The 22,968-nt window shown below is 33.6% G+C and overlaps 1 protein-coding gene across 1 annotated transcript in view; it reads right to left on the reverse strand.

Moving 5' to 3' along the window:
- Positions 1-421: 421 nt before the first annotated feature.
- PREP (prolyl endopeptidase) overlaps positions 422-22,968 on the reverse strand; it is a 144,173-nt gene continuing 121,626 nt past the window's right edge. Inside the window, exons 12-15 of the mRNA XM_051997461.1 lie at positions 22,268-22,362; positions 17,994-18,125; positions 14,189-14,345; positions 422-2,378 (exon numbers count right to left, since the gene is read on the reverse strand). Of these exons, the coding sequence (XP_051853421.1) occupies positions 2,084-2,378; positions 14,189-14,345; positions 17,994-18,125; positions 22,268-22,362 (679 nt within the window). The 3' untranslated portion in view covers positions 422-2,083. The remainder of the gene's footprint in view (positions 2,379-14,188; positions 14,346-17,993; positions 18,126-22,267; positions 22,363-22,968) is intronic.

A 22,968-nucleotide genomic window follows, 5' to 3' on the forward strand; every position in this document is an offset into this window, starting at 1 on the left:
AGTGCTTAGCATAGTGCTTGGCACATCACAGGCACTATATAAATGTTGCATATTATTATTATTTTTTGTTATAAATTGTCAGGAATGGAAAAGGGGGCCAGACTTGGGCTTCAATAACCAAATGGAAACGACTAAGCTCTGGATTCCAAGTTTAAGTTGACTGATTTAATTTCAAGCGTCAAAAACAATTAAAAAAAAATTTAGTATTTGTATCCTAAATAAATCTATTGGGAAAAGCATCTTTTAAAATCAATTCAAGCCCTCTACCCCCAAAAGGTATAGCTACTCTGAAATGCAACAGTTTAAAAATGGGGTGGGTGTGGGTAAGTTAAAGATACCACTCAGCGATAATAACCTGAACAATCCAAATGCCATTTAAAAAAAAAAAAGAGAGAATGATTTCATAATAACTTCCAAATACTTTTCACTTTTAAAAATCAATTTTGATTTTATTGATGTTTTTAATGTAATTACACATTTCTCCACTAGCCTTTAGGCTCTCAAGAGAAACACAGGTACAATTCAGATGTCTGTACATAGTCAAATCAGTTGATCAAAAGAGAGAAGGCCTTCTGGCTCAAGTGTGCAAATACATTTTATTGGCTTTTTCCTAGCATGCTGTTTAGGAGTGATACAAATTGGTTGTTGGGCAATATTGCTATTTCTATGGCCTTATCGTAACAATGTCAGTTTCTGAGAAGATGGCAAGAGACACATTGGGTTGAGAAGGGCAAAAGTGAAACCAAGTTAACTACATGTCAGCAGTGTTCTGCATAGTCAGGGTTTAAAAAACCATGATCTTAACAAGTGCAATGAGCAGAAATAAACCAAGTAACTACCCTTCTACAAAGCTTGGCAATGTTCATTAGTGGAAAAAACTACCTATTCAATCTGAGGTGTGCACAAAGAATACTAGAACTATATGACTAGCAGTGTTAAAAATTAAGACCTACCTGGATAAATGAAAAGAATTGGAATAACTAATTTTATTTTGTAGAAGTCTATTATGTCATTGTATGGTACTTAAATATGGGCATACCTTCTTCGGCTCTGATGAGGAGAGAAAAGGAAACATAGTAAGATAACTAAGTAAGATAATCTAAAACATATCCTCCTGATAGGGAAGAAGTTTTTTTTTTAAAAAAAAAAGTATCTGCTTAGAAAGTTTAAGGAATGTATATTTGGGTCCCATGATAAAAGATTCACTGATCACAGATAGCAATGAGAGGTGGAAGGACCTGGGATTTCCACAAGTCTTTTTTTTTTTTCCTTTTTTTTTTAAACTTAAGAAAAGGAATTAAAATTTGCATTTTAGAAAGCAGCCATCATTTTCCAGTTTCCATCCATTTTTATAGGAGGCATTTAAACAAAAAAGAGCTTGTTAGGAGGTAGGTACAGACAATGGAAGAGTGAAATATTGAAAAACAACCAAAAAAACACAGCTGTTAATCCAAAGAATATAAAATGACTTAAATTTTGAAAATCATATTGTTGCAAAGCTGGGCAAAGCTCATATTTTGAGAGAAAACTGATTTAATCCAGTCTGATTAGAAATTTAGTGATCCCTCCCACCAGTAATTTGTAAAGAACCAGAAATAAAGCCTCCCATTCATAAATAACATTTATTATGGTTGTAAAGAAATTTTGGTTTTGTGTTATTACAGTTCTTATGTTTACTTACAGGTGACTTGGATAAGGTTTTGGGAGCAAATAACATTAAGAGGTTTTTATAGGCAGCTTGACTACCATTTTAAAACTCTGGAAATCTAAGTGTTAACATCAGCATTTGCTGCAATTTAGCTCTTTGTCTAAACATGCTTTTTTTTTTTTTTTTTTTTTTAAACATATGTTTGAATATGGCAGAAAAAGCCACTCCCGGGAATGATAAAAAGGAGACAGCTTTTTTAAAAAAGGTAAAATTCCCACAGCAATTTGGGTCACTGGAAGAACAAACTGTGGTTTTTGGGTATAAGGAACAGTGTTCTCAAATACAAGTACTATGCCCACTGGTTTCTCTGTGTAAATGGTGGTTAAAAGCCCTTGAGGTTTATTTTGGGGATACAATAGGAGCTGAGAATTCCACTTATTCAATCCAATCGATATTTAAGCACCGTGCTACAAAGGCAAACATATCAGAGACTTCTTCTATAACTTTAGCAGTGGGTTTTCCTGCTCCATGGCCTGCCTTGGTATCAACGTGAATGAGCAGAGGGTTGGTCTGCTTTCCACTGCGGCCCACAATGTACTGTAGGGTTGCAATGAACTTCAGGGAGTGAAGGGGTACCACGCGGTCATCATGATCTGCAGTGAGAAGTAACATGGATGGATACTGGACACCCTCCCCTTCCGGTAATCTGATGTTATGCAATGGAGAATACCTGAAAAAACACACACACACACAAATAATTGTATGTGGTTCAGTATTGAGAATAACAAAGACATGCAAGACATCTTTTATTTTTAAAAATGATTAAAATGGTGGAGTTATTTTGTCAACTTATTCTCTTTACCTCTTCAGATTCTGGCACTGAGGAGACCTTTACCTAATTAGTCCTTATAGCACATGGAAAACTACTGTTAATTGAAACTACTGTTAATACAAGCAACTGAATGAACCATTTGAGAGAATATTTAATGTCAAATAGGATTAAGTAGGGAAGTAGATGATATAATTATAAGAAGAAACAGAGGCTGAAACATATTAAGTGACTTAGCCATGGTCATAAAGTTACTAAAAGGAAGAAGGAAAGGGAAGGGGGAAGAGGAGGGTTACTCAATCTGAAGTTGAAAACACTTTTTTTCCCCCCTATTGTGTGATTTCTTTTGATCTTTTGTTTTCTTCAATTTTTCAAAATATAATAAACTGGAAGGGATCAATCATAACTTTTTTGGGCCAGTGACTTAGTGGGCAAGGAGCACCATTTTCTCCTGTATAAAAGGATGGACATACTGTCTAGTCTGGCGTGTGTAAAATCCAGCATGCCTTTCTTGTTTCTGTGACACTTTCATATTATAAGTTAAAGGCTCTTCCTGTTTCTTGAATAAAATACACATCTCTTGATTATGCATTTTCACTGACTGCCCCCCCAATTCCTGTTATTACCTTCCTGCTTACCTCTGTCTTCTGGTTTCCTTTAATTCATATACTACCTCCTGTAAGAAGCCTCCCCTAGTCCTCCTAAATGTGTGTCTTCTCTCTGAAATTTTATTCAGTTTATCTTGTCTGTCATCTTTGCACATAGTTATTGAATTGTGAGTTCCTTGAGAGCAGAGACTATTATGCTCTGCACTTTGCACAGAATCTGGCAGGTGTGTAGGTACTTCATAAATGCTTGTTGACTTGACCTGATAGGTGGTCATATATCTTGATTTTACATGTCCTTTGAATATAAGAGAATTTAGGTTCAAGAGCATCTCCTGAACAGTAGAAAAAGGGCATTATCAATAAATTATTAACAATTATACATCTTATTATATTTATTAATGAAATCATTGTTTTTCTTTTGTAATTTAATTTTAAACAATCTGATATTTGTTACGTATTTTATATATGCTTTATAGTTTTTCAAAAAGTGTTTTATTTATTGTTGCATTAATTCTTATAACCACTCTGTCAGGAGACAGCAAAGATGAGGAAACTGAGCCTTAGAGGAATTAACTGATTTAGCCAAAGTCACACAATTAAGTGACAGAGACTAAGTCCAATGATGTCTTCAACATGCTGTTCCCTACAGACCACACCACCAGGTTAAGCTCAAAATGTACAGTGATAATTTTTTAATAGAAATAAGAGAGTTCATTCAGAATTTCATGTGTTTAGAACATCAGCCTAGTCTGTTACCTTCTGTAGATAAATAAAACCAACTTTTTAATCAGTTGGTTTGACTGATTATTTTTTTGCCTAATATTTCATTAACCATTTATTTCAAACCACGTAGTTGAAAGTACTAGATACTCTTAGAGATCTAAGGAACACATAAAAAAATTGGTTTAGAGAATTAAATAATAATTTTGTAGGTTTTCAGTTCTAAAAATCTTAAGCTAAAGAAAAAGTGCTCACCTCACTGGTAGAAGAGTTTTCTTCAATAATAAAAATCAGACAATTCCAATCTCTTTATAACTACTGGATTTAAACAAAATGCTCAAGATTTTAAGGCTTCTGATTAAATGTGGTTTGAAAATATTTTGTTTTAATGTAAACTTTTTTGAAAGTCAATTGTATGGAACTCCTTAGTTAAAGCATTCTGGATTTGAAAGTTGTGACACAAACCACTACTAAAGGAACAACAGTATTTAAATTTCAATTCACACAAGAAGCAGAGGGAATGGCAAGGTTGTTCCCATAATTAGTTCTCACAGTCAATCAAGGTAAATAGATTGCCTGTGCCTGAATCAGAGAAAAGCTGCTGGTATTTAACTACAAAATACAGAGATAGTCTTTTGCTGCCAAAGCTGACCTTAAGTAAGCTGTGTGGATAACTGTTCCCAAAATGTTAAGAGAAAAAAGAGTTCCAATTAAGCTTGGAGATAAATAACACTCCAGGAGAAGCGGCCTGGCAGTGGAGTACCCCCAAGCAAATTTTGAAGACTATATTAAATGTAAGTATTTTTAGAGGGAGAAAATTAAAAAAAACAAAAAAGGTACACAACTGCATCTACCTTTTTTTCCTTTAAACTTTGTTCTGAATTCATTTTTCTTTAGGATTTCTCTAGAATTCATTTTTATTTCAATTTTTAAACATTGTTATTCTGAACTTGACAAACATTAAAACTATCACTATTCTACATGTAGAACAAAAAACGATGGCTTTTATATGAAATCACAAATATCTATTATGCCTTGTTTAAATACACACACACACAAATTTAATGTACTTTAGTCTTAAAGTTGTCCTCTTTTATCTCTTTCTGAATTTTATCCTGTTCTCTTTTGAGCAAGTAAAAAAATATATGTGACTATTTTTTCCTTCTTTTTTTTTTTTTTTTTTTTTGCATTCTTAAACACAAAATCTTTTCTTTTCTTCTTCTTTTTTTTTTGGTATAACATAACCATAATCAAGTAAAATGAATGCAGACAATGACCAAATACAAAAATGTATGTCTCATTTTGCAGCTCTATGGTTCTATCAAAGAGTAGGTGGCATGCTTCATCATCAGTCCTCTGTACTCCTAGGTGGCTATTGTCCAGTACTGAATAGAGTTCTTTAATCTTTAAAGGATGTTTTTCTTTACAATGTTGTAGTGATTATACCCAACAAGTGTTCTGAGTTTAGTTCACTACACTCCTCATTAGTGCATGCAAATCTTCCCAGGTTCTCTAAATCTACCCCCTTTATTATTTCCTCTAGTAACAACATTCTATGCTATTCCTATACCATAACTTAAGTTATTCCTTAAATGATAGGAATTCTCTTAGTTGACTGGTACATTAGTAGTTTTATTTTTTTAAACCAAAGCCCTTCACCAATACCCAGAATTGTTTTGATTTGCATTTCTTTTATTATAAGTAACCTGCAAAAATTTTTATATAGTTGTTGATAGTTTGGAATTCTTTAATAACTTTTTACTATTTATCGATGCAGAATAACTATTCTATTCCAGCTTTGAATTACTTATCTATTTATCTTAGATATCAGACCTTTATTAGTCAGTCATCAAGCATTTATTAAACATTTTTGTATGCCATATATCATGTTTAAAGTACTGAAAATTCAAGAAAGTGAGTGGAAAAAAAACAACACAACTACCACCATTGTCCTTGCTCTTAAGATATTCATATCTTAAAGGGAAAGACAATATACAAATAAATATGTTGAAATAAGACATACACAGAGTAAATGGAAGAGAAAGAAGGAACTGGAACTGGTGGTGAATAGATCAGGAAAGTCTTTGTACAGTTTCAGCTTTATCTTGAAGGAAGCCAGGAAAGATAGGGAGTGGGAAGTCGAGGAGGGAGAACATTCTAGTTGCAGGGAATATAGCCCGTACAAATGTATGGAACTGAGAGATTAAGTATTTTGTGTCTGGAAGATCGGTGAAGTTAGCATAGTTGGACTACAGAGTGGGCTACAGAGTTAGCATAGTGGACTACAGAGACAAAAGTATTCAGAGAGAGACAAGCTATAAAGAGCTTTAAATGTCAAAGAAAGGAGTCTATAATTTCACTCTGAATAGATGTTTTTTGAGTAGGGACTAATATGGTCAGATCTATGCTTTAAGATCACTTTGGCAGCTGAGTAGAGGTCAGACTGGATGGGAAGAGATGAGAAAGGAAGATGAATTTAGAAGGCCATCACAATAGTCTAGCAAAAAGATGATAAGCATGGTGTCTGTATTAGTGAAGAAAACACATATTGTTAAAATAAAAACAATAAATTTAACAGCAGGTAGGATAAATGGGGTCACGGAGTCACAAAGAATGACAGAAGTTGTGACCTTGATTGCCTTTGACAGCTTTGAAAGCTGAGAAATAGGGAGGGTTTAAGAGGAAAGATGGGGATTTCTGTTTCTGGTATGGCAAGTCTGAGATAGCAATGAAATTTCCAATCTGAAATGCACAAAAGACAGTTGATACAAGACGGCAGGACAGCTTTAGTTTAATGAGTTTTGTTGGTTGGTAGTTTCTCATGTTCAATTCTTTGTGACCCTATTTGGGGTTTGCTTGGCAAATATACAGGATTGGTTGCCATTTCCTTCTCCAGTTCATTTTACATATGAGAGAACTGAGACAAACAGGGTTAATTGACTTGGCTAGGGTCACATGGCTATTAAAAGTCAGAGGCTAATTCTGAACTCAGGAAGATGAATCTTTCTGTCTCCGCGCCCAGCACTCAATGCACTTCACTACTGCTGTTCTTGAATAATGAGATCAGATTGTAGGCTCATATACATATTTGACTATATAATGTATCTCTCTCTCTCTCTCTCTCTCTCTCTCTCTCTCTCTCTCTGTGTACGTACACACGTATACACACACACACACATACATACATCAGAAAGCAAGTGAGATACTTTTATGGAAATATTTTGCATGACTTTGCATGCACTTTCTCAATGACGGGGGAATGGGGATGGGGAAGAAGTAAGGGAGAGAATCTGGAACTCAAAGTTTTAAAAACAAATATTAAAAATTGTTTTACATCTAACTAGGGGGAAAATACTAAATAATAAATCAAAGAAAGCAGTGAAAGTTGTCCACAAGGTAGAGAAGAGAGAAAGGATAGTAGCTATCAGGAATGGTTAGGTCAAGTGATGGCTTTTTCTATTTTTTTTTTTTTTTAAAGAATGGAGAAAGTATAAGTATGTTTATATACAGCAAAGTATGAGCCAGTAGATACAGAAAGAGTGAAATGAGGGTAGGGAATCTGCTGGAGAATTCGGGAAGTGATATTAAGGCTAACTGCTACCTCTTTATGGGAGAGCGAGATGAAGGAAATATTTAGAGAAGATAAATGAGTGATATAAAAAGGAGGACAAAAGAGGACTCTCAGTAAATGCCTTCAAAATTTTCAGTGAATTATATAAGCAAGGTCCTAAACTGGGTATATGAGGGGATTTTGTGAGAGGCTTGAGGAAAGAAATGTCAAAGTCTGGAATAAACACTATAAGATGAGTGGACTACTAAATGGATTTTTGAAGTGCACCTTGCTTGCAGTGAAAGCCCAGTTGAGAATACATAATATAAATTTGTAGTGGAACCCATCAAGCCAATTTTATAATTTTGTCCATCTCCTTTCAGAAAGAAATAAAGTAAATGTAGTGAGTTATCCAAGATTGGGGTTTGTCAAGTTAAGATGGGCAGAGGAGGCAAGAGATTTATGTATTGGACAGCATAGAGTTAAACTGATTCACCAAGGTACTAAAGTTATTAGGACAGAAAATTATAATTAGTGCAAGGGTGATGATTTGAGAAACAATTAAGGAATGAACAGATTAAAGAACACTTAAAAATTATGTTATATAAGAAAAGAGAGAATGATAAAAGTTATGATCAGATCAAGAAAATTTTGGAGCTCATGAACATAGAAGTGGAACATTTGTGGGTAGTGGCAAGATGAAGGATACGGCTACTTTTGTGTATAGCTGAGGTGAAGTGGAAAAGTAGAACTGAAAAACTATGATAATTAAGGCAACATCAAGATGAATGATGAAGTCCCTTAATGTGAGGCTAGGAATTGGAAAGAAACAAGTAAGAATTTGAATTGTTCACTGAGATGTACAAAAAGAAGTTGGTGATACAGAACAGGAGGGAAGGTGGGAAATCAAGGGAAGAAAGGGAAAGAGGGAGAGAAAGGTCAAAGGATAATAGTTAGCAGGAACAGAATTGATTGGTAAATTAAATAATGTGAATCTCAAAGGAACAAAGATTTCAACAGGAAAGTCTAGAAGGGATAGAGAATAAGGGAGCACAAAGCATTTCAACTTCCCCAACGTGATCAGTGAATCCAGGGAATATGTGAAGTTCACCTAGTAATAAAAAGGTTGCAGGGATGAAAAAGGGTTTTCAAGAAGGAGCCATGTCTCAGTGCTAGAAGATAGAAAACGAAAGGAAAAGATTTGAGAGGAAAGCAAATTTAATAAACATGGAGCAGGCATTTCAGAGAGCATAGTGGAAGGATTGGTTAAATACAGAATAGGATACTGTGGGAGGAGAAAAAATGAAGTAAATAGGATTTAGGGAGGGGGCAGTTGAGGATGGGGAGCAGAATTTATATTAGCAGCAGGGATCCAGAGTCACAGAGAAACTTGCTGTGAAGATTTTATTTAGTATTGTTCCTTTATCCAAGGTTACAAAAAGTTATCTCCTTTGATTCTCTTCTAATTTGTTTATGATATTACCTTTTATATCTCAGTCCTATATCTATCTGGAGTTTATTACGGTATATTGTTGTAAGATTATTGTCCAAAGCCTATTTCCATTAACCTAATTTATTACAGAACTCTCTCCAATTTTTCCACAAATTTTGCCAAATAATGAGTTCTTACCATGGTAGTTGGCATCTTTGGGATTGATTAATAAATATTATTCTCCCATCCTGTATACAATATTTCAGTCTATCCATTAACTGACTTCACTATTGTTTAACCAGTTCTAAACAGTTTTGCAAATGAATGCTTTATAGTAGAGTTTGGAATCAGGCACTGGGTAAGCCCCTTTCCTTCCTACCTTTTGCTACCTATCCTACCTCAATTTTTGCTTCTAGATTCTAGAGGAACAAAAAGTCAAGAATCTCAAAAGGAAAATGGAGGGAATAGACATAGCAAGGAGGGAGACATAGAAAGATCAGACATAGACAGGATAGAGCACTGAGTTGACTAATCAGATAAAATTCAACAAGGAGAAGTTTACCTTTATGAGTAATCAAACATTCTTTGGTACCATAAATAAATAAATTTCACAAATATAAGACAGTGGAGGGAAAGCCAGGTTGTTATGAAAATTTTTGAAGATTTTATCAAACTTAAGATGCAATTTGAAGAAGGAGTATGACTTGATGGAGAAAAAAGTGAATGGGTTGCATTGATGAACAGTGATAATCCCACTGTATTCTACCTTCATAGGACTACATCTGGAGTGTTGTATTCAGTTCTGCTCACCACACTGTAAGAATGCTACTGATGAGTTACAAAGAGTTCATAGAGAGGCAAGACAGTGTTATGTATCATACACAGGTCTACTGGAATTAAAATCCATTCTCATATCAAACTGTGCATACCCTTTGATCCAGCAGTGTTTCTACTGGGCTTATACCCCAAAGAGATACTCAAGAATAGAAAGGGACCTGTATGTGCCAAAATATTTGTGGCAGCCCTGTTTGTAGTGGCCAGAAACTGGAAAATGAATGGATGCTCATCAATTGGAGAATGGTGAACTGTGGTATATGAATGTTATGGAATATTACTGTTCTGTAAGAAATGATCAGCAGGATGAATACAGAGAGGCTTGGAGAGACTTACATGAACTGATGCTAAGTGAAATGAGCAGAACCAGGAGATCATTATACACTTCAACAACAATACTCTATGAGGATGTATTCTGATGGAAGTGGATTTCTTCAAAAAAGAGCTCTAACTCAGTTTCAATTGATCAATGATGGACAGAAGCAGCTACACCCAAACAAAATGTTTGCATTTTGTTTTTTCTTCCTGGGTTATTTTTACCTTCTGAATCCAATTCTTCCTGTGCAACAAGAGAACTGTTCAGTTCTGCTCACATATATTGTATCTAGGATATACTGTGACATACTTAACATGTATAGGACTGCTTGCCATCTAGGGGAGGGGGTGGAGGGAAGGAGGGGAAAAGTCAGAACAGAAGTGAGTGCAAGGGATAATGTTGTAAAAAATTACCCAGGCATGGATTCTGTCAATAAAAAGGTATAATTATGAAAAAAATAAAATAAAATAAAATCCATTCTCAGACATATATTAGCTGTATGATCTTAGATCAGTCACCTAACCTTTTATTTGCTTCTCTTTCCTCAACTGTACAAAGCAGATAATACCACCATCTACCTCAAAAAGGAATTATGAGGATAAAATTTGATATTAGCAAAGTAATTAGCACAGTGCCTGGCCTATTTTAGGCACAACATAAATGCTAATTCTCTTCTTCTTTGCTTCCCCCTTATATGAGGGGAAGTTACTAGGGATGTAGTAGTTCTGGTCCAGAAAATAGAAGACTCAGTAGGAAAAAAATGCCCTTCTCCAAATATCTGAAGGTCTAAAAAGCTGTCAGGTGGAGGCAGTAGATTTGTCTTGCTTAACCCCAGAAGGCTGAAGTAGGAAGAGTGGGTGAAAGCTGTAAAGAGACAAATTTAAGCTTGTTATTAGGAAAAACTTCCAGTTGTTCAAAACTGGAATGGGCTTCCGTGAGAGGTGGCTTTCCCTTTGTTTGAATCTTTAAACAGAAGCTGAAGAACTACTTGTGTCAGCTAATGTTCCTAGGGGAGATTCCTTTTGTGCCTTTTGAGATTAGATGGCTGATGGAACTCTTCCAATTTTCAAATTCTGTATAACACCTTTTCCCTATTTTGCTTCAATTTAGCCTAATTAGGTAATTTAGCCAAGGAGGTACTTGTCTCCTAGGCATTAGGAGAAAATAGCCTCTTGAAAGCAAAATTTAAAAACTGAGGAAAATAAAGAAATGTTGATAAACATCAGGTGTAAGAAACCAGTGATATCTGATTAGAATCTCATGAAGCAAGCAAGTCAATTTTTGGGTTGATTTCACTGAGCTCTGAGAAGCTGACAGCTTCTATTTTTTACAATTTCTTTCTTCTTTAAGAGGTGCTACTCTAAGTACTAAACACTTCTATTATTATTCAATTTGTGATATATACTTAATAAGTTCAAAATTTTAAGAGCTTTTAAGTTTCTCTTTCTCTCTTATACCATGGAATCTGGAAGCTAAACTGAATATGCAAAATACTGTTCCTATTACTTGTACCTAGAAAAGCTACGTGTAGTTATAAAAGTAAATGTGCACAGATAGAAAAAAGGAAATGAATAATTTTCTACTGGAGAACTGTGCAACTGTGGCTTATTAATGAATCATATGAAACATTTTTTAGTCGATAAAAATAATGACCATGTTATTGTAAGCCAGTCACATTATTGGACTGTCTACTGTATATTAGGCATGCCAACTGAATGTAGTGCAAAATTAATAATTTAAAAATGAGGTGTGTTTCTCTTTTATTCTTTTGTTTGAAGGGTTAAAAAATCAAATATACTTAATGCGAATTTATTCTCTATTGAGAAAGAAAGCTAAGGTACAGAAAGTAAATGCTATTTGTCCTGGTTATACAACTTCTAAATGATACTGAGAGTAGAATTTAGAGTGCTTATTTATATTTAGATATTTCCTAGGTAGATAATGCTTTTTCTCAAACTGCTTATGCTTCAGGTGACTGAACATAAGAGTAATGAACAGGCAAACACCTTAGCTTGGATGGCTTCCACAGAATGTTTGCCAGTTTTTCATTTTGCATATGGATAGAACTGAGGTTGAACTAGATAAATTTCTAATCTCTTTAATAATGACACTGAATAAGTTATATTTCAATACATATATAGAAAGGCTTGGGAAGGAATGAAATAATTTTCCTATATTTCTTGTCTATTCCTTTCTTCTGTATTTCCTTAGCCTTCAATATTCAGGAAGAAATTAAAGATTCTCCCCCTCCATATTTCTTCTTCTATAAGCTCTCACTGTCAAATGCTGCACCCCTGATTCTCTGAAAATGTCATGAGAACAAATGACTTGAAATTCAAGGCAAAATTAACAGTAAACTGTAAACTTCTTGTGGGCAAAGATTATTTTTGGTTTGTTTGCTTGGTTTTGATCTTTCTCTCTCAGAATAAAGCCTAGGGCCTTGAACATGGAGGCCACTAGGTACATAGGAAATGCTTAATAAATATTTATTGAGAGAGTGTGTGTGTGTGTGTGTGTGTGTGTGTGTGTGTGTGTGTGATGTTATACAAAGGTTTTTGTAAATATCTGTGATTTTTCCTTTCACTTTTTCCTTATTTTCTTCTCTAATATCCTATCCTTTTCCTACAAAAATGAAGTCTTCCTGTGTAACAAAGAAAAACAGTTAAGCAAAAACAATAAATACATCTACCAAGACCGACAGCGCATACAAAATTACACCACAATTCCCTACCTTTCTAATGAGAAGAGAGGAGCAATTTCTTCTCTAGGATCAAGAGCAATCACTGTGATTAAATAACATTTGGCTTATTGTTGCCATTTTTAGTATTATTGTTATAAAATTTCTTGTTTTTATTGGTCTACTTTACTCTATTTTACTTTACATTCAGCCACCATCCTGATGTATGTCCCTATTACCTCATACCTAGACTACTGAAATAGCCTGTTTATGAGTCTGCCTCTCTCCACTCCATCCTCCATTCAGTCAACAAAATGATTTTCCTAAAGCAGAGATCGGACCACATCACTCTCCTAGTCAATAAATTCCCATGGATCCCCATCACAAAATCCTCGTTTGGCATTCAAAGACATTGATTACCTAGCTCCTTCTTTTCTACCTTCTTCCCCTGACTATCCACCACATATTCTTTCACCCAGTGACACTGGCCTGTTGGCTGTTCCATGAATAAAATATTCCAACTCTGGGCTTCAGGCAGTTTTTTTGGCTGTCATCCATGCCTGGAATGCTATTCTTCCTCATTTCTATTTTTTAGCTTCCTTTAAGTCCCAACTAAAATCTCACCTTCTAGAGTAAACTTTTTTCAACCTCTCTTTTTAACATCTTCTCTCTGTCCATTATTTCCCATTTTTCTTGTACTGTTTGTTGAACATACCCATTTGCTTGTTTTTCCCTCCATTAGAATGTGTGCCTTTTGAAGGTAGGGACTGTCTTTTGGGGGGATCTCTTTTTGTATCCCCAGAGCTTAAGCATGGTGCCTCGCATACAGTGGATGCTTAATGAATGTTTGACTGATATAAGTATGTGTGTATATACCTAGTACAATGTATGGTGGGTTTTCTTTATAAGGAGCTGGCTACCTTTCTGTTTTTCTACAGGCTTTTGGGAAGTAATATTGATATATGTGTGCATCTTTATGCTTTTATTGGGAATTTATTTCTTCTATTTTCTCTTTAAAGTTGCAGCATGGGAAGAAGAAATGAATCTTAGCAATGTCTATTATAAATCTAGACAAGATCATCAGGGAAACGAACATCAGAACTCCCCTGAGATCTACCTAGAAAATCGTGCCCGGCCTTTGCTCTTCTTTTAGCACTAAAAGATCTACTTTCCTTAAAATCTAGGGCTGGATTTGCTCCTCAATACTGAAGATTAAGAAAAGTGAATGCAATAAACTGTGTACCCATTGTATGAAAAATCTAATAAATGCCGTAGCTAATCTTGACTCCAAAGACAAATGAGGAAACTGTTATTGGATTTCTTGGCAAAAGGGCAGGGGATTGACTAGAGAAGTAAGCCTATTTTGTCAGGCAAAAGCATCAAAGGAGGAGGAGTACTCTCTTGGCGGAAAAAGTGCAACAGGAGAGAGAGAGAGTAGCTATTGGGAAGTGAAAGCAATATTTTTAAAAAGTATAAATAAATATTTTTAAAAGGTTATTAGAGAAAAGACTCACTTCAAAACCATAAATTAAAACATTAACTATAGGATAAAAAATGAAACTTAAGAATCTTACTTGCTAAGCCATTCAAAGTGTTCTTTTTTATCGGAACAACCATAGTCAGTGGTCCAGGCATGGCCAATGGTATACTTATGGAACTTTAGCATGTCCATTACTCCAACTTGGGCGATGACACAACCAAAGAGGTCAGGGCGTTGATTAGCACAAGCGGCTAAAAGAAAGAAAGGCAGACCAACTGAGTCTCAAGTTACCCAACAATTATCACAAAACAATAAAATATGGTTCAGAGTCCAATGGCTGTGACTATGACCCTTTTTGGCAGCTCACAGAACTTCAGGCTGAAAGAAATCTCCAATTATTTGATCTAATCCAGTCATGTTACAAATTAGATAACTGAAGCCAGGGGATTACATCATTTAACCAAGCTTAATCAGGTAGCTAGAGGACAAGCTAAATTTTAACCTCAGATCTCCTAATACCTAGTCATTATTGTTTTTCCAGTAGACCAATCCATGTAGTTTATCCTTTGATATTGCTATTTTTTCTCTCCTTTGCTCCTTACCCCTATGATGTTCCTTTCTTTGTACCTACAATGTAGGTACATTTGTATACTATACTTTGTATACTATATTTCCAGTTCTTAGCACAGTGCTAGGAACACTCAATTAATACTTAGTGATTGATTCTTTTACTCTCATCTAGTCTAGCCATTGTTATCTCTCATAATGACTCTGACCTTAATGCAACTCCTTCAATTTCCTCTTTGCCAGTCATCCTTTTGTTGTACAGTTTTCCCTGCATTATCTTTTTCTCTTCTCTTTCATTCTTCAAGTTATTATTCTTTCTTCTGTACTCTACCCACCCAGAAAGATCTTTCTTTTAATAAGGAAGCTGGCCACATAGGAAGAGAGCTGAAGGCTCTGGAAGAGTTGACTAAGGAGACAGAATGATCTTTAGTTCATCCTTAACAATGAGAAAGAGGATTGTGTAAAGGTTAGTAACAATGGAGGGGATATGGGATTCAGAGAAGAAATGGAATCAGGAGGGAAAGGTTTGACTAAACATGGAACCTGTTATGCTAGGTACACACTGATTTGATTTTTAGGCATTCTCCATACCAAACACTGTTACTGTTTAAAAATTTCAAAGAGAGACAGGTCATAGATATTTAAAGAAATAGTGGATACCACAAGAAAATTTATGCCTTTGCTGAAATCACTTAATTTTTCAGATCCATGACATCAAATTCAGAGAAGAATACATTTTTATTAATTGTTAAAAAGAACGATACTTATAAAGCTTTTGTACAACTTTAACTTTAATTACTATAGAAATATACATTTTTACTTTTATTAGACTATGGGGAAGCAGAATGGGAGGAAATGGATAAGATTCATAAATTTATTTTGCAGGAGGAATTAAAATTTTCTATTAATTTAGAAAATGGAATGAAGGATAACCTTTAAAAATTATCATGCTTTTAAAGCTAAGAAATTTAAAGACTTGTGCTCAACCTTTGCACACTGAAATTTATACATGCCATTTAAATCCATGTCTTACATATGGGTTACTTAAGACCAATCCAGATATGTGAAAATCTGTAGTTCCTATTCAAACTATCTGAACTTGTCTGATTTGTTCTCTAAATGTTCTTCCTAAAACTTTCCCATTTATCTTCTAAAAATCCCACAAACCACAAAAGTCCCTACTGGTCTTTACTTTCACCTTCCAAAAGACCTGATAGCCAGAGTGATAAAATACACACACACACGGACATCAATAAGATACACAAGATATTTCTATTATGAATAATCTCAAACTATCAAAGCTGAACAAAGAAATTATAAGTATTTTGCATATATAATTATTCCATGATCTTAAAGAGACTGACATAATATGTGTAATACTGAAATACCAATAAAGTTATTACATATGAAATGCTGATTATTTTTGTAAGGTGTCCAAACTGTTTTAGGATTAAAAAAAGCAATAGAAAGCTGAAAAATACATTTTAATGAATCAATTAAGCACATGGCATAATATTAGAGAAACTGATATAAGAAAATTCATAGCTGAATTGAGAATAAATTCTTAAAGATTCTTAAAACAGGATAATTTATATGATGGCTATATGTAAAATTATTCATAAGTTTTTTTCTTAAAAAACGAAGTACAATTTAATTAAATATCGGGTTTATTTACGGATGATTACTTACATATTATATTATGATAGGGAAAGGAAATGAAACTACAATTCCATTACTACAGGGAATACCTGGATAAGGATATTTCTCCTGCTAATGTATACCCCCTATAACTGGAAAGATTGCCCAGGGTCATATAGCAAGTATATATTAGAGGTAACTCAGGTCTTCCTGGCTCCCAGATCAGCTGCCTCTCAAATAGATCCATGGCAAACTGTGCTCCTCATGATCAGAAGACAAGCTACCTAGTGTTACCTTTATCACAGTTATCTGTCTTGTGTCATTTGTATTTTTATAAATCCTACTGATCTGAAAATAGGTTATACTTAAACAAAGCAATTCTAAAAAATCCTTTTCTTTGATCACCAGGATGACTTCAGAAAGGCTTGGAGAGATTTACATGAACTGATGCTAAGTGAAGGGAATAGAACCAAGAAAACATTGTATACAACAAGAAGAAGATTATGTGATGATCAACTCTGATAGACTTGGCTCTTTTCAACAATGAGGAGATTCAGAAATTCTAACCGACTTCTGACAGAGTGCCATTTGCTCTTTCATACTCACACCTGAAAGAGGACTGTGAGGACTAAATGTGACTTACAACATGTATTGTCACTTTTGTTGTTGTTTACTTGCTCTTTTTTATTTTCTTTTCCTTTTTGATCTTATTTTTCTTGTGCAGCATGATAAATGTGGAAATATATAGAAGAATTACATATATTTAATCTATATTGGATTACTTGCTGTCTTGGGGAAGAGGATGGGAAGAAGGGAAAAAATGTGAAACGTAAGTTTTGCAAGGATGCATGTTGAAAACTATCTTTGCATATATTTTGAAAAAGCTATTATTAAAAAGGAGTAATTCAAATAAATTAACTTTTTTTAATATTAGTATCAAAGAGTTTAAGTTACAGCATACATTTTAAAAAACCAAACTGTTTTTAGGGGAATGGAACATATTTAAGATGGAAATAAGGAAATGGAACACTTGACATTTGCTATAGCTGGAGTAGGGGGTTGCTGGCCCATTAAAATAGTTGTGTGCCCTTAGGTTTTACCTTTCTGTACTTACCAAAAAAAAAAAAAAAAATGAGGTGGAATAGGGAGTGGGGAATGAGGGTAGGTAAAACAAAATGATTTCTATGTTCCCTTTCAGTTTTTAACATTTTATATGATTTATTCTGTCGATCCTTCTGTAAAATTAAGGTAGCTTCTATAGCATTGCCTCTGTTCCCAACTTATAAGAACAATTTGGCTATATTATTTATAAGGTACCTTTTTTCAGCTCTTGCATTCTGTAGATTTTCAGCATATATTGGCAGGTAACATCAATTAAAGATCATATTCAAATTCTATACATGCTAATTTTAGGAAAGGCAGTATGGTATAATTTAATGAATATTGGACTTGCCTTTTTTTGTATCCCCAGTGTCCTGAATATTACCTGGCACACAGTAGGTGTTACATAAATGAATATGAAATGATTTTATCTATGCCAATATATAAACTCTAAAATATTGTAAACAGTTTTTTAATTGCTTGCCATCTTAGATTATTTGTATTTCTGCTCTCCACTGACTAGGATAATTTGAAGAGTGCCCTTGAATAAGATTCTCTGAAAACTTACAATGAATAAGAAAAATAAATCTTACCCACTAAAAGTCCTCCATTTGAGCCTCCATTAATTGTTAATCTCTTTGGTGAAGTGTAACCTTCCTTAATAAGATATTCTGCAGCACACTGAAAATCATCAAAAGAGTTTTGCTTTTTGCCCAGGATACCACCTATAATATATCAAAAGCAGAGAAGGAAGGGAAAAATATCGAGAGTTAATTCCACAGAATTCATAATATCATGTAGTAAAAAGAAACTCCAAAAAAAAAAAAAAGTAGAAAAAAAATTTAACTCAAGGAAATGATGAGATAATTTGGTACCCTTCTTTCCCAATGATTTCTTGAGTCCTAAATAATAAAATGCTTGCATTATGGAAAAAGTGGGTTGCAAATACCACTAACATGCTTGCACCTCAGATTCTGCTATACAGGTTTTTGAAATGACCCTACCCAAAAATTAACATCATCACTTAAAAACATATAGAAAAACTTTTCAAAGTGCAATATTTTATTATGACCTTTTTTTTTTTTTTTTACAATTTATTACAATATTTCATTATAATTTAAAAAGAAAAACATTATAAATTCTTTTAAAAAGAATGTGAATTAAAATGAAAGTTTCCATATGAACAGAACAACAACAAAAAATTGTGCATAAAATTTATTTCTATTATTTGTAGCTTGCTTTTCATTTTAAATACAATGTTAGTTCAGCATGTAGTTTTTGATACTATCCTACTTGTCTCTGATACTTTTAGGCCACCTTCCTTCTGTTCTCTTCTGTGCATTCAAAAAAAATGCTTCAGTGCAAAATACTCTTGCCTTTTTCTTTTTTTTTGAGGGGATGGGGAATGGGAGAGGGCAACCCTGTCATACCTTTTGTGCCCTCCTTAATTGAAAAAAATAAATAAAACCTAGGTAACAAATACACAATCAATCAATGCCCACAATGGTTATCTGAAAATCGATGTCTAATTCTGCATCTCTGAGTGCATCATTCTTCCATAACTTTGATGGGTAGCATGCTTCATCAGCCCTCTGAAATTGTGTTTATCCACTGCATTAGAGTTCTAAAGCTTTTTGGTAGCTATTTGTTTTTACAACAAATATTACATTTAGAAAGAGGCTAAATGAGCAATAAAATACATGACTGAAAAATTTCACACTGCTTGTACTTAAGAAATGCCTTTTGACTGACTGATTAAATCCATGATTGTATCGTATCTTTCAGATCTAATAATTTTTAATTCACATGCAAGATTAATGTCTGAAAGAATACAAGCAAAATAAAGGTTGTGTCAGTATTATTCTCCTTATTGTGTACATTGAAGACATTAAAGGAAGGTTGTGGTTTGCTTATGATTATTAAGATAATATTTGAGGCAGGATTCCAACTCAAGTTGTCTGGCTCCAAGCTTAGTAATCTACTCACTATCAGGATACTTAGAAGGATAAATGAGAGGATGCAGTTTTCAAAGAAAAACATTACTACTTCAGAAAGAAAAAAGAAAAACATTATAAATTCTTTTAAAAAGAATGTGAATTAAAATGAAAGTTTCCATATGAACAGAACAACAACAAAAAATTGTGCATAAAATTTATTTCTATTATTTGTAGCTTGCTTTTCATTTTAAATACAATGTTAGTTCAGCATGTAGTTTTTGATACTATCCTACTTGTCTCTGATACTTTTAGGCCACCTTCCTTCTGTTCTCTTCTGTGCATTCAAAAAAAATGCTTCAGTGCAAAATACTCTTGCCTTTTTCTTTTTTTTTTGAGGGGATGGGGAATGGGAGAGGGCAACCCTGTCATACCTTTTGTGCCCTCCTTAATTGAAAAAAAATAAATAAAACCTAGGTAACAAATACACAATCAATCAATGCCCACAATGGTTATCTGAAAATCGATGTCTAATTCTGCATCTCTGAGTGCATCATTCTTCCATAACTTTGATGGGTAGCATGCTTCATCAGCCCTCTGAAATTGTGTTTATCCACTGCATTAGAGTTCTAAAGCTTTTTGGTAGCTATTTGTTTTTACAACAAATATTACATTTAGAAAGAGGCTAAATGAGCAATAAAATACATGACTGAAAAATTTCACACTGCTTGTACTTAAGAAATGCCTTTTGACTGACTGATTAAATCCATGATTGTATCGTATCTTTCAGATCTAATAATTTTTAATTCACATGCAAGATTAATGTCTGAAAGAATACAAGCAAAATAAAGGTTGTGTCAGTATTATTCTCCTTATTGTGTACATTGAAGACATTAAAGGAAGGTTGTGGTTTGCTTATGATTATTAAGATAATATTTGAGGCAGGATTCCAACTCAAGTTGTCTGGCTCCAAGCTTAGTAATCTACTCACTATCAGGATACTTAGAAGGATAAATGAGAGGATGCAGTTTTCAAAGAAAAACATTACTACTTCAGAAAGAAAAAAGAAAAAACATTACTACTTTGCAGAATCCAAACTCAAATGATAAAACAAAAATTCAAATATGCAAAGTTCAAAAATCCTGGATTCACAGATTTCTTATTTAGCAAAATTAATACCATAATTTGGGAAGTATAATTTGTCTATGATCTCTCCTTCGAGAGCAAGATCAGTGTAAATTGTGTTTATTTAATGAATTGTCTAAGTTTGGAACTGTGTATTACTTAACCCAAAGAGGTGTTCTGGATAGAAATTTTTTGTAAATCACTTATATCATATATGAATATGAGTCATTCCTGTTATTAACTTCCATCCCCTCATTTCTTCAGGGAATTGGAAGAATATGGACAAAAATTTCAGACATCTCTTTATCCAGAAACTCTTTGATAATCTATAGTCTTGAAAAATCTCTTATGGAAATTTTCTCTAGCCACATTCAACTCCCATCACTACTTTATGTTAAATCCTTTTAGTACTACATATAATAATGAGTCTGTAATTCTATCAGTATCTTTTTACTTAAGTACTTATTCATATAATTTCAAGGTTAGGCCATTCATAAATCTAGTCAGAAATTTACACCAATATTAATGAATAGGAGAATAGGATTCCTATGACCACATTTCTCCATGTTGTTTTTGTAGTTTCAGACAAGTTAACATCCTCCCTCATTTCTGTTTAAGTGTACCCCAGGATTTTTTGCCCTTTTCTCCAACATGAGAGAGGGAGTGATGTCTTTGAGTTGGAGATAGAGGAAAAATGGGGAATTTGATTTAAGGCCTGATAAATCTGGGGTGATGGAATAACATTTAAATGAAGATATAGTAGAAGCTGTTTTATATATAGGGATTGATATACTTGAGTCAAGAACATAATTTTCAACATCACTTTAAAGTTCTGTAACCTCTCAGGTCCTTGGGGGGAAAAGGCAACCACTTCAAATATTTTTATTGTTGCAAATGAATAAAGAGGGCTAATAATATGCCTCTTCTGAGATTTGGGACTTTTTCATTTTTCAAGCCATTTCCCTTAAGTATAAGACCAGAGAAAATAATAAATGAAAAAGAGAAAAGTTTACTGCATTACTCCAGATATTCTGTTTTGGGCAAAGTTCAAAATTCACAGGCATATTCTCAAAGGAACATCAAAGCCACCTATGAAATGAACAAAAAGTAGATACCTACCTAATTATGCATCTAAAATGAACCACTTCTGCAAAAATTCAATTAAAGATAAAGCAACAGAAATAAGAAATTTTTAAAACATATTAACATAAATGTTAAGATTTTCATAAAAAATCATGGGGAAAAAAATGAATCCGCTATGATTACTTAGCTTTAAGATATATTATTTGCAGTACAGAAGTAAATTCATTTGCAGTACAGAAGTAAATATTTTAAAGTGACTCCATTTTTAACTTAATTCAATTATCAATCAACTTTCAAAAAAAATTTAATTCAGATTTATCAAACTACAGACATGATCATTATATAATGAACAACCACTGGGCCAGTTCTAGCTTTTCACCAAATCTCAGTTTATTCTAGAGAAAGTTTCTAAAGCCAAGCTCCAGCTTACTGTCTACTTTATATGATTTTTAAGTTTTTTAAAAAGCAACAATGAAAACCATTTTAGTTACTTTTTGAAGAAATAACTCTGAAACTTAGTTATTGTATAGTCCCACTATAAAACGATATGTAGGAAATGTTAGTTTAATAAAAAGGAGCAAGTGTGGATAGATGAGATGTATATATTTCCTTTGTCTAGCTGAATTAAGTTGAAGAAGGAGTAGGAGGAGAAAAATAAAAAGTAAAAAATCAAACTGTCATTCTTATTTGGAACCCATTCTTTTTTGGTAGGGGAAGCATCTTACCTTTATGCCATGTCTCTCCATATTCACCCCCTCCTCTAATGTTAGCTACTGCTAGCACACCACCCATGTGCCTCACAAAAATAAGCCTGGATACACTGTGAAACAAACAAACAATAAAAACAATTATCTTAATTATTTTTCTAGCTGCTGGTGTTACTTCCTTTCCTCTCAAAATTAAAAACCATATCTAAACGACAACAACAACAAAAACTTTGTGGCATGTGGCATTATTTAAATGTGGAACTCAGAATGATTGTATGAAATACAATTTGATCAGATTATCCAATTGTTCCTGAGTGATATCTGGCTATAAAGCACAGTCATGAATTTCCATTTGAGGATCTAGTGTTTCTCATTTCTCTATATTTGAAAAATATATCACTATGCAGAATTGTAATGAATACTTCATAAAGTATTAGGTATGAATATGACACAGGGACTACTGGGTCAAACAATGTATTTTTTTTTTATGCATTTATAACTGGATGCATTAAATAATGCTAGCAGTTAGAAGTCTTAGCAAAGATTTCCTTAGAATTCATTAGGTCATTATTAATATTTTTTCCAGAAGTTTTATGCATTTTGCTCCTAATATACTTTACTACTTTAGAGAATTTATCAAATATTTAGTAAGTATATATTTAAAATAGGCACTTTAGAGAGTTAAGACACATGGTGTTTCTTCTTTTTAGGTTATAACT

The sequence above is a fragment of the Antechinus flavipes genome, chromosome 4 (assembly GCF_016432865.1).
Source record: "Antechinus flavipes isolate AdamAnt ecotype Samford, QLD, Australia chromosome 4, AdamAnt_v2, whole genome shotgun sequence".
In the NCBI taxonomy this organism is placed as follows: domain Eukaryota; kingdom Metazoa; phylum Chordata; class Mammalia; order Dasyuromorphia; family Dasyuridae; genus Antechinus; species Antechinus flavipes.